At 38.6% G+C, this 13546-nt stretch overlaps 1 protein-coding gene across 2 annotated transcripts in view; it reads left to right on the top strand.

Moving 5' to 3' along the window:
* EBF2 (EBF transcription factor 2) overlaps nt 1–13546 on the top strand; it is a 202483-nt gene that overhangs the window by 172592 nt on the left and 16345 nt on the right. For both annotated transcript variants that reach the window (XM_009212724.4, XM_017961873.3), the window contains exons 11-13: nt 10768–10856; nt 12497–12562; nt 12645–12822. In XM_009212724.4, the coding sequence (XP_009210988.1) occupies nt 10768–10856; nt 12497–12562; nt 12645–12822 (333 nt within the window). The remainder of the gene's footprint in view (nt 1–10767; nt 10857–12496; nt 12563–12644; nt 12823–13546) is intronic.

Below are 13546 nucleotides of genomic sequence, written 5' to 3'. Positions count from 1 at the left end.
TTCAAGCTGGAGACAGGTTGAGTCAATAGCCCCCCTGGTAGCCTACACTTTTACTGAAGTTGTCTCCACTCCCACTTCTTGTGAAATTCAGATACATCATTCAGCTGAGTCTGAGGAATGATGTCTCTGTTGTTAGCCCCAGAATAGGGGGCTGTTGTTTCACTAGAGACATCCCAGCCCCTTAATGGACTGGTGCACTCGGCTGTAATATTCTAAATACACATTACAGAGAGCAAGAACGTATTTATAACTGCTCCGTTGTGGCATTTAGATTTACCCTTGAAATTTATCTTTAATTTTTACAGTTGTCTCCTTAACCATGTATATTATTCCCTTCTTCAAATAATCTGTCTTGCTGCTGCAGTTTTTCTGGAAACCAAAGTGTAATTAAATATTAAATTAATATTTCATTTAAAATTAAATATCAGAGGCTTCAGTCTAATCTTTTGCTTGTGCACTGTTGGTTCTCTCCTCGTATTCTTGTTCCTGTGTCCACAAAGGCAGGTACCACCTCTTAATAATGTGTTCCTATATTATCTCTGTTCCTTTTTGTTTTTAAATTGGTGACACTGAACTTTTGCTACATTGAAACAAATGGATGTGGGAAGAGAGTTCAATGTAGCCAAGGTTAAAGACAACTTAATTCAACAACTCTTGACTTCAGCTCTACCCTGCACTCCTCAGAGAAGAAAACTGCTGCTCCAAATCAGTGATAGCCTTAGAATCATAAAATGTAAGAGCTTGAAAGGGGTCTTAGATGCCATTTACCCCAATCGTTTGTCTTCACAGATAAATAAACCAAAGCCTCACCTGGCCAAGTGACCCAATAAAGGTGGCGTCATTTGTTAGTGTCAGGAACTAAGGCAGCTCCCAAGCTAGGACGAGCTTTATCCCATCACACCATCATATGCAATGAAAAACGTAGGAGCATTTAAGTGCGAGTTTAACGTAGCCTTTGCATGTTGGACACATGAGGAATAGGGCAGAAGGGAGATGATTGGACAAGGAAATTGGAAGAAGGACGAGGGAGAGAGAAGGGAACCCAAATCCTAGCACATGGAAGACAGACTTTATGGGAATGAACATGTGGGAACAAAGTACTATGTAAGGAAAGAGGACAGAGATGTCCTAAAGTGGCATGAGGGCAGGAGCTCCTCTGTGTTTATCTAAATTCCTCCCAAAGCCAGATCATTTCATGCCTTCCTATGCTGTCAACAGAGAGTAATTCTCCTTGGCCAAAGCCACGTGGCAGGTATTGTTAAAGCATGTTTTCTCTTCCATTGCCAGTCAATGTCTGTCTTTTGGTCTTGTGTTTATATGGCAGTCACATTATATAGATTTAAGGTTTTTTGTTTTTTGGGTTTTTTTGCTTTGTTTCTTACCGTGCAAAGAAAACCTTTCAGTGGTTTTCCTTATTCTTGAAGAAAGTTGGAATTTAGAGTTAGGACTGTAGGGATTCTCTAGTTCTGTGGGCTGTCACCATTAGGAGACCATGGGCTCTGTGAACATCTGATGAAATGAAGCTCCCTTTCTGCAGATAATGCACAGATGCAGAAACACATGGCTAGGCTTAGAATTTCTACTTTTATTGGCCTCCTGATGACCATCTGCAGACTCCATGGTAATCCTAGGATCCAAGGGAAGACTCACTGGTGAGTAAAGCTGCAACCGAGGCCAGCGGTGTGATCCGCCAACATCCCCAGAGTGGCAGCCCGGTTGAGAACTCAGATCTTCCCTCACCCATCGTCATCCTCTCTCACATTTTTGCAAAGAAAAGCGACCAGGCCTTGATGTTGCCATCTTTGCGATCAGTACCCTTGCTGGTCAAGAGCATAAATGACCTCCAGCCTGCAGTGTCAAGGCCATAATTGTTAAGGGCTGAACAGGGTTCTAACCAAGGGTCCCCTTCATTTTTGTGAAACAGAAGTAGAAGTATAAGATGGGGTAAGCATTATCTGCTCCCTGTGCCTCCTCTTAAGGAAAGAAAATTAAAACCATGTAGCATTTTATATCTCACTAATCCTTTGGGAAAATTAATATTGAGCACCAGCCAGCTTTTTTTTTTTTTTTTTAAAGAGTGGTTCCCAGTAGATATTTTTAGTTAAATACTATTTACTTAAAAAAAGAAACCATTCACACATTGCTTATAGTTTATATCTATTTATTTGGTCCAAGATATATGTAAGTAATCTCATATATTATACCCGCAATCAAAATGAGAAATGGCACATGAGATCCAGGCTCTCAAGAGAAATATTATGAAATCTCAAGGTATTGATGAAAGTTTTTTAAGGCTGATCCAAATGGGATTTAGATTCTGTGGCAGTTGAAATGTGTATTATTAAACTCCTTAAGCAAACCCGAATGACTCCCAGTGGAGGATTAAGACATTCTATGTATAGCAAAGACGAAATTCTCATGTCTGAGTTTTCTCTCTTGAATTCCCTCTTGATTAGCTTCTGTAATATTTAACTTCATGCCATGCCATAATTATTTAATAAAAGGTAAATATAAATTATATTTCAGTGGGGCGATGACCTTTTACCTTAATGTTATATTACTAAAGAAAGACATAGATAAATAGAGCCTATAGATTGAAGCATATTTTTAATTTACTCTGTTTTTGCCTTGCCAGCACTTCTCTGTATCCCTGTCAGCCAAAAGGTTGGCAGAACTTCACAGCATCCCTGCACTCCATGTGGTAGGCGAGGTTGTAAATTTACACTGATGATGGCAGTTAATGGCCTGGTTGGCCCTTGGAGACGGTCTTGGTGCTGGTCTTGGGCACCTCATTAGTTAATTGAGCTTTGCTTGGCTCACACCAGGGCTGAAAAGCCAGAGAACGCCCAGGGAGGTAGCGAGGGGGAGGGAGGAAGTTGGGATTCAAGGTGAAGCTGAACCTAAAAGACGCAAAAGCAACTGGTCAGTTGGGAAAGTCAGTCTGGAACCAAAGAGTTGTCAAACCCGGCCATGTGTTAAAGGCTGAGGTCCCTCTTATGGTTTACTGTTGGCTAAACAGAGCTGGAGTACTTTCAGCTTCATGCTTTCTACTTCCAATGTGCACTTGGTTAAATGAAATTCTGTGTGTGTGTATGTGTGAGTGCGATTTTCCCTGTCTGTGTAGACAACTGTGCTTTACTGTCCTCTCTCTCATTTTGATGCACACGAGATGTATCCCATAGCTTGTGCCTATGAAGTCTGGCAGGGACCTGCCAAAAAACAACATAAAAATAGACAATCATGCCTTATCTACTTATTCAGTGTAAAACATGAATTGCCAACCCAGTGTGGTCAAGATACTCTGCCGTGTCTAATTTGGGAGCTGGGGAAGGGAGGGCAGGAAAAAGAAATCAGACATGACCCTGTATCCTGGTGGTCTGCAATCTGGTTGGGAGAACAATGGGTGCAAATGTGTGATAAATTGTATTTTTAAAAAATTCATCTCTATCCCACCTCTGTGCACTGATTAGAGCCCAGCTCCAGAAAATTCATCTGCGAGCAGTAGGGAGGACCAAGGGATAAGGACGGTGGTGTTGGGGGTCCCTGGCTGGACCCCCACAGTGCTCTTGGGAGAGGCAGGGCACTTGCCAGGGCGGGGGACAGCCACGCAGATGGAAAGGGACAAAGACAGAAATGGAGACAGGGAGGGGTTAGATTTTCTGCCTTATGGGATATCTGTTTAGTTTGCATTCAGCACGTTGTGAGTGTACCCATATCAATACTTTTCCTATTTTCTCTAAGAAAATCTGCACTTTGGCTAGCAAAATGGTGCATATTTCTAAAAAAAAAAAAAAAAAATTAGGCAACAATGAATTTTGAGAATTTCATCAAGTCTGTTTGCCCTGCAGCACCGGGCAGCTGTTTATGTTTGCTGGTCAATACTGCATGGGGTCTCCTTCTGGTCTCAGTGACGAAGTCAGGCAATACAGGCTGGGCTTCATTCATGCTCTTGAATCTGTAGCTCTTGAAGCTGAGGAGGATGCCCAGAGCGGGATGCAAGGATCATCGTCTCCAGTTCTGCAGCAGGAAAAGTTAAGAGCACAGGCTTTGGAGTTAGAGAAGCAGGATACAGATCCCACCTTTACCACTTGGGACTGCATTGAAAATGGGGATAAAACCCACATCATAGGATTGCAATCAGAATCGAATGAGCTGATGTGCCTAAAAGGCTTAGCCGAGTACCCTTAACATAGAAAGGCTTCAGTACATCCTAATGGTGGTAATAATGATTTTCACTATTGCATATTACCACCACTAAAAATCACATTATTAAAGAAAAAGTCTGCCCAAATTGCTGACATTATAATGCTAAGTGGAAGCAAAACATTTATGGAATGATTCTACTTAAACATACGGCTATTCTTACATGTGTTTCTAGGTAAGATGACCTTGTGAGTGCAAGTGTTTAATCGGTCCCCACTCCCAGAATATATCAGAGATACTTTCAGGAAAACATAAAAATAAAGGAAATCTGGTAATAATGCATGAAGCTAGGCTAAAGTCATTAATATGCCAGAAATTTTGCACTGTTGTGCTGGTATGTGCACACAGGGTCATACTGGTGGACATGTGAACTCCAGCTGGCCTCCTCATTCCCCCTTGGGAAAGAGCAGCAGGGCAAGGAAGTGATGGAAGACCCCAACAATCACCCTGAGGCTCTCCTGTCTCCACCTTGAGGAGCGAGAACCAGTAGCATAAGCAGAAAGTTGATCTTGAATGGGAGAGTATACTTAACTATTCTATATCCAGAGCAGCTGCCATTTATGTGTGAAAAAACCAAAAAGATACTCTCTTATTTCAATGGCCCAGACAGCATTTAACTCATTCTTATTGATAGCACCTGACTGCAGGAGAATTGAATCAATGAAGAATGCAAGATGGGAAAAATTGTGCTATGGCAGTATTGGTGGTTGGCCGAGAAAGCAGTTAAATATAGAGTGTCTAAAAAATTATTGTTAATATGGTGATGAGACTTAGTGGAAACATGAAAATTAGTTTCTAAAAATATAGATCATAGAAAATCTAAGAATAGTAAATCAGCTTGAAATGATAAACTGCCAACAAAAATGTATAAGTGGAGAGAAAGAGGTGGGAAGATTGAAGGCAAGCAAAACTCCTTATATATGGAGTGACTCAACACCTCAAATAATTAGGAAAAATAAAATATTTTCAGAGAAGTCTAAAGATACTTCTGTAAATTAAAATAGCATGTACAGACCAGGAGCAGTGGCTCACGCCTATAGTCCCAGCAATTTGGGAGGCTAAGGTGGGCAGATTGCTTGAGCTCAGGAGTTCAGGATCAGCCTGGGCAACATGGTGAAAACCCATCTCTACCGAAAATACAAAAATTAGGCATGTGGTGCATGTCTGTAGCCCTAGTTAGTCAGGAGGCTGAGGCAGGAGGATTGCTAGAGCCCAGGAGGTGGAGGTTGCTGTGAGCCATGATCATGCCACTGCACTCCAGCCTGAGTGGCTGGACTTTGTGTCCCTGTCTCAAAAACAACAACAACAACAACAACAACAAAGTGTGTCTATCTCTCAAATCACTAGAAAAATGTGTGTGTGTATATATAACTATTAGAAATGAGAATGTGGCAAGACAAATTTATAGTAGCAAAAATGGACATGTTAAGTAATGTGATCAAAAAGATAGATGAAATAAGACATTAAAGCATTGCCCATGAAATGCAGACAAAACTAATATGTATTAATTCAAAACTCAATAAATTCCAAAAGGCAGATACTGTGCAGGACACCTTTTTAAATCCAGGGCAGTGGACTACAATAAGCATTTAACAGTTTAGTACTCAATTACCTAGAAATTTTAAGATACTCTTCCTGGAACTAAACGAAGTCAAAATTATAAATGGGACTAATCAGAAAATTACAACAAAATTGTGAAATACAGTAAGTTGTGGCAAAGGTAAGTACCTAATGTTACACAATGAAATAAAATCCAGATAGGTTAAATAATTTAAACATCTACCTATATTTGTATACATTTCAGTGGGCGGCGGGGGAGGGGAACTCTAGATAGGTTAGAAATTTTAAACAAATACAATATAGATTCTATGCTAAAACATTTACAATCTTGACGAAATGGATGATTTTTTTCCAGAAAAAATACAATGATATTGAGAAACAATGAATTCGAGGTTTCTGATTGGCAGTCAGTCATTTGGATGATGGTGCAATTCAGAGACTCTCATGAGCTTGGGTATCTTGGGTGAAAGGAATCTATGGAACATCTGAGTGGAATTTTCTAGCCAACAGCTGGATATTTAAAGCTGCATCTCAGGCCAGGTATCTAGTCTAGAGATCAAGATTTATGGCGATTAGCATGTAGCTGCATGTGGAAATCATGGAGAACTGATGAAGTTGCCCAGGAGAACGTGCAGCTAAGCTGAAGGCTGCCTGGCAACCATCTTGAGGAGCATCCTTTACAAGACAGGCAGAGAAAGAACAGTCCGCAAAGTAGTCTGACATGGCCAAAGAGGTAGGAAGGAAGCCGGGCAGTGTGAGTTCAGGAAGCCAGTGGGTGGAAGGGTTTCTAGAAGTAGAGAATATGAGTGATGTCAAATGTTAACTCGGGGTTAAGATAAGAATGGAAAAGTTCCTGTTGGTTTGGCTAAAATGCTATTGGTGACCTTAGTATGAACAATGTTACTATGGTTCTTTCAAGTGTTTAGCAAAGAGCTGCTATCCATGCTATGTAAGATTTATAGAGCATAGGATAAAATATAGAAAACTTCTCAATATAGTTTTCAAAACCGGTATAAAATAAAAATCATAAGTTGGACAGAGCCATACACACAATCCTAGTTATTAATATGGACAATAACTGACATCTGCTTGCTCACCAAGTGCCAGGCACTGTTCTTATGAACTTAATTGATTTAATCCTTGTGCCAGTTGTGTTAAGGAAATATTAATCTGGTATTAATGGTTGAATCTGGTATTAATGGTTATATCTGAATTTAGATATATACCAAGAAAATGATACATTACATCCATGAATTAATGTTTAATTTTGAAATATTAGAAAATATAAAATATAGGCCAGGCATGGTAGCTCATGTCTGTAATCCTAGCACTTTGGGAGGCCATGATGGGTGGATCACTTGAGGTCAGGGGTTCGTGACCAGCCTGGCCAATAGGGTGAAACCCCATCTCTACTAAAAATACAAAAATTAGCCAGGCGTGGTGCTGCGTGCCTGTAATCCTAGCTACTAGAAAGGCTGAGACAGAAGAATAGCTTGCACCTGGGAGGCAGAGGTTGCAGTGAGCTGAGATCATGCCATTGCACTCCAGCCTGGGCAACAGAGCAAGATTTCGTCTCAGAAAAAAAAAAAAAAAAAAAAATCTATATCTGTATGTCTTATATATATATTATATATGTCATATATTATATATGTCTTATATATTATATATATATATCTTATATATATATAAATTTGGCCAAAGGAGAAAATTCATGTGATTGTGATTTTCTAAAACTCCAAGAAGTCCTGATAACCCTTATTGAACCGTGATAAATAATGTCTATCTCAAATAGCCAACACCACATTTGCTAGTAAAATATGTCACTCCCATTCAGAGAAAAACAAGAATATCCAACTTTATCCTCATTTTGGGGCACTGTTTGGGAAGTTTTAGCCAACACAAGAATAGGATTAAGAGAACTAAATGGGATTAATACATCTATCAAAAGGAGACAAAATGATCACTGTAAGTAGATGATATGAATGTACAGGCCTAAGAGAAGCAATAAAAAAAAAAGTGATATCTGTCAGAGGTTTGGGCTACAAAATAACACTTACCTTTGGTTAAGATCTTTTATAGGCCAGGCGCAGTGGCTCACGTCTGTAATCCCAGCACTTTGGGAGGCCAAGGCGGACTATTGCTTGAGCCCAGGAGTTCGAGACCAGCCTGAGCAACAGGGTGAAAACCTGTCTCAAAAGAAAAAAAAAAATGATATTTTATATGCCAAGCACCACGCTGGGGACATTATAGAAATGGTTTTGATTCTGAAGCCAACCCATAAGATGGATTTTAAACTGCTCACATACATTGTGGAGCTGGAATTCAGATGCTAGATCTACTCAACTCTAAAGTTGATTGTCTTCATCTCTATGGCATGGACTTCCTGCACAAATGTATAAAACATAAAAGTGTTTCTAGACTCTAATAAAACTCTTGGACAGTATGATTAATGAACAGCCATATTCATAGTAAAAACAAAATGGAATACATAGCAAAAAAATTAAAATGGTAAAGAAAAAACTTAGCACCTACATGATGAGCAGTACACAGTTTACTGAGGGATCTAAAGAAGGTGGAGTGTTGCTATTGCAAAGCCATCCGTTTTCTCTCTAGCTGTAGGTTTAATGCAACTGAAATTGTTTTGGAAATTTCCCTAAGGTTAATCTGGAAAGAATAAATGGATAAGAATAATTGAGAAGGCCAGGTGTGGTGGCTCACATCTGTAATCCCAGCATTTTGTGAGGCTGAGGCGGGCGCATCACGAGGTCAGGAGTTCAGGACCAGCCTGATCAACATGGTGAAACCCTGCCTCTACTAAAAATGCAAAAAAAAAAAAAAAAAAAAAAAAAAAAAAAAAAGCTGGGCATGGTGGCACATGCCTGTAATCCCAGCTCTTCAAGAGGCTGAGGCAGGAGAATCGCTTGAACTCAGCAGGCAGAGGTTGCTGTGAGCTGAGATTGCACCATTGCACTCCAGCCCGGTGACAGAGTGAGACTCTGTCTCAAAACAAACAAACAAACAAACAAACAAAACAGAATAGTTGAGAAAATGTAGTTTTTAAAGACTGTGTATTTGTGGAAGGACACTTACACTATCAAATATTAAATATGTATTACAACCACAATAGTGTGATTTTTACCCAGAATAGATCAATAAAACAGAATATATGTATAGAAACCGTTCAATAAATTGTGAAATAGTTAAGTTGTGGCAAAGGTAAATTCTTAACATTACATGACAAAGTAAAATCCAGATAAGTTAAACAATGTAAGCATTCATATATGTATACATATGTGTGTACATATACATTTGTGTGCGTGTCTGTGCGTTTGTGTGTACCTACCAGTTCTTGCAGTAGAGGTGGTCTTTCTATACATAAAATACTTAAGGACAAATTGGGATGTGATATTGCAACATGATGCCACAGTATGAAAAATCTCAACATATAAAGTATTTTTACAAGTGAAAGAAGAGTGCAGAAAGTATTAACATGCAGTTTATAAAAGAAGAAATTAACATCAGCAAATATATGAAAAAATTCTTCAGCCTCACTGGTGAGTAAAAAAATGTAAGTTAAAATGAGCACACGCATTGCTGGAGGGAGAATAAACTCATGCACTCTTCTGAGGAGTGATTTGACTGAATGTCTGAAAGGCCTGAAATATAAATCATAATTTTTGGTCCAGTAATTCTAATTCTTGGAATTTTCCAATTGAAATAATGAAAGTTATGCACAAAGGATAATTATTGCTCTGATATTTATAATAGTGAGAAATTAGGATCACATTAATTGCCCAATATTAGGAAGCCATTTAAATAAATTATAGAGCATGTCGTAGAAAAATATGCAGGAATTTAAAATAATGTTATAAAAGAATAGTTCATCATCCCGGGGAAAGTTTACGATATATTGTTAAGTGGATGAAAAGTAGGTTATGTAAGCAAAAAATGTTAATCCAGCTCATCTCTTAAGTGGGTTTACGGTAATTTTTTACTTCTATATTTAATGTTTTAATAGTTTTTTTTTTAAAAGGCATTGTTTTCATAGAATAATAGCAACATATATATAAAATATATATGAAAAAACAAGATTAAAGAGGAAATACACATTACTGTGTTTATTGATGATAACAGCAATGCAGGTGATTATTATGTTATTCTTTGTATCTTTTTCTTTAATCATGCATTAATTTTAAAACCATGACATTTAAACAAGAAACTTTTTAAAAATAAATGAAAGGGAAGAAGAAGGAGAAAGAATAAAAGCAGCACGTGAAAACTCTAGAGTAGTGGAAATGCTAAAGTATGCCATTCATTAATTCACTCACTCACTCGTTTTATAATTACTGACACTAAGTGCCTACTGTGTGCCAGGCCCTGTCTTAATGGGAACATAGTGGTGAAATAAAATTTGCAGTATTCATGGGGTGGGGTGGGGTGGCGTGGAGTGGCTGACAGTTACCAGATGTGGGTGTAATTAAATAGAATTGAAAACTGTGGAAGCATATTATGCATAAAACAGGTTTTATGAGAATAAGCTCATAGAAGGTTTATATATGTATAAATGTAAATAAGAGACTGGTTAAGAAAAATATTTAGAAGAATATTTAGAAGATATTTAGAAGAATAGTCAATACAGTCCTACTTAGGAAAGAGACAAAGGAAAGAAAGGAAAATAATATAAAAGTAGTTTATTATCTTCATAAGAAATTGAGATATGGTTGCTTGTGCCATTTTTAATTTTATAGGGAGCAGAGAAGTTTACGTACACTTAAAGCAGAAATGATAATTGTAATCTGAAATTTTGAAATGTTATTCTAATAGAAAAATATAAAAGTACTATAAATTCCAAATTTACATGTGAATTAACCAATGTTGATAGCAAAAACCCTGATTACATCCATTATGCATCCAGAACCTTCTTATTACCTGTGGAAGAATTAATTAGAAGGTTTGCTTCATGGCCAGGATACAAACTCAGAGAGAGGATTTTTTCTCTTTCAGCATTAAATGAACCCACCATAGACTATGGCTTCCAGAGACTGCAGAAGGTCATCCCTAGGCACCCTGGAGATCCTGAGAGATTAGCTAAGGTAATGTGCTTTGGAAATGGACATGTGAAGCCATTTGTGTAGAATTTCAGCAAACTTAGACACATGCAGGCATTTATATCCCATTAAAATTAATTAGGCCTTGAAATTTAGCTAAGCTTTACATACAAGATGCACATAAAATATCTGCTAACTCTGAAATATACTACGGTCGTATTTATCTCTGAGGAAATACGAAATCTGAACATTTGGGCCTATAAAATAGATACACAACAGGAGTATTCAGTTTTAAAAACATTGCCAACTTTCTGAAAATAAATATCTGCATAATTGGTTAAAAATATAAGCTTTGGCGGCCGGGCACGGTGGCTCACGCCTGTAATCCCAGCACTTTGGGAGGCTGAGGTGGGCGGATCACGAGGTCAGGAGATCGAGACCATCCTGGCTAACACGGGGTGTCCTTAACTTACCAAAATACAAAAAACTAGCCAGGCGCGGGTGGCGGCTCTGTAGTTCCAGCTACCGAGGCTGGAGGCAGGAGAACGGCGTGAACCTGGGAGGCGGAGCTTGCAGTGAGCCGAGATCGCGCCACTGCACTCCAGCCTGGGCAACAGAGCGAGACTCCGTCTCAAAAAAAAAAAAAAAAAAAAAGGTATTAGCTTCCACTCCTTTGTATTTAAATGTTTCTATTTACCCATAATTTCAGGGACCCATTAATCCCCAATCGGTATTAATCATTGAGGGCCTACTATGTACGTAGGTATCTAATGAGGAGAAAATTGCTTCTGTATAAAATTACTATGAAATACATCACCTTCAAGTGAACTTCCTTATGAAAATTACTTTATGAATTTGGCCCATGTTGTTGGCTTTATTTAAAAAGTACATCAATTTATTAGTTGTCATTTAGCTGATGAGAAACTATTAAATTTTCACATTTATATTTGCACTTTAAACATACAAATTATAAAATGCCGTGTTCTCTTTTCCATACTGTGAATAAAATTTAAGCACCACAGTTGCTTCTACATCACACCTTTATTTTCCTCCTGGAAAAATCCCTAGCCCCACCATTAAATTAGATGATATCTGGAAAGTAGGTTAATAGCAATTTAAAACGCTGTAAAAAACAGGAGGTGGAAAAGGCAAAATGAGAGGAAAGGGATTCGTGATTACTAATTCTCTCTGGTTAAAATGTACAGGGGGAAATATTATTGAAAGAATTCATCTTTATTAGAATAAAATTTTGCAGAAGGCATTGCCAAGATCATTTCAGTACTCTGGACAACTCCTTGGCAAGGAGCTAAACTCAAATCCATCAATCATTTTAAGAATATTTGGTTAATTAGAGACCCAGATTTTTAAAACAGAATGGGCTGAAAGTAGCATTTAGTAGAACTTCTACGACATTATTAATTTTAATCAACTTCACCCTCAATTGGGTTGGTTTTTGTTTTGGTAACACAATCATTTATAGAGGCAAATTTCAGATAGATAGGTATTTATAGAGAGATTTATATGTATAATTGTATTTTACTTGTCAAACCAAATATAGGACCTCTTGACTAATTACTTACATTTTGGGAGGGATGTGTGGATTTCTCATTTTTGCCTATAATTTTCTTTTGTTTGCCATTTTGGATTTTGCCTTTGACAATACCCCACCCTCACTTGTTTTCCAGGAAATGCTGTTGAAAAGAGCTGCAGATCTAGTGGAAGCTCTTTATGGCACACCACACAATAACCAGGTGAGATACTCACATCCTACCTTTTCGTGAGTGTTGCACTTTATGCTGGATAGAATGCTCACATTAATCTGCTGTTTTGTAGGACATCATTTTGAAGCGAGCCGCAGACATTGCTGAAGCCCTCTACAGCGTCCCCAGGAATCCCAGCCAGCTTCCAGCCCTCTCCAGCTCCCCAGCACACAGTGGCATGATGGGAATCAACTCCTATGGCAGCCAGCTTGGGGTCAGCATCTCAGAGTCAACACAAGGAAATAATCAAGGTACCACCTTTCTTAGAGTCAAAATCCAAATATGTCTAATTTTAAAAGTTCTGCTGGAGTAGATGGAGTCAGAGGTTGAGTCATAATGGTCCAACAGAGTGCGTCCGCAGATAGGCAATACAAGCATAGATTGCGTTATTTCAAGATTATAGATGGTACATTATTAGAGTTTGAGCTTCTTAGGTACCAGGTAGAATGTCTGGAAATATTTAAGGAGAAGATTGAGTATTACTACCGGGTGTTGTGGCTCACATCTGTAATCCCTGCACTTTGGGAGGCTGAGGCAGGTAGATTGCTTGAGCCCTGGAGTTTGAGACCAGCCTGGGCAACATAGTGAAAACCCATCTCTATAAAAAATAGTCAGGTGTGGTGGGCAGATGTAGTCCCAGCTATGTGGGAGGATCACGTGAGCCTGGGAAGTCGAGGCTGCAGTGAGTAGTGGGGTGAGCTGGCACACTGCACATGAGCCAAGGCTGCATGTGAGTACATGTGCAGTGTGACAGTGCACTCCAGCCTGAGCAACAGAGCGAGACCCTGTCTCATAAAAAAAAAGGATTGAGTATTATCAATTTGGAAAGGTTTGGGCTTATAGAAAATAGGTTTACAGGTATTAATTGAAAAGAAATTTATGCTTCTGTTATTGTGATGATCAGATTGAATACTGGAAAGAAGCTGATTATTGCCATTATCATTTATGATACCCAAATTTCTCTTCCTGGTAGCC

Source organism: Papio anubis, chromosome 8, assembly GCF_008728515.1.
Source record: "Papio anubis isolate 15944 chromosome 8, Panubis1.0, whole genome shotgun sequence".
Taxonomy (NCBI): Eukaryota; Metazoa; Chordata; class Mammalia; order Primates; family Cercopithecidae; genus Papio; species Papio anubis.
The sequence above is the reverse complement of the archived record's forward strand: the minus strand, read 5'-3'. Positions and strand labels throughout refer to the sequence as shown.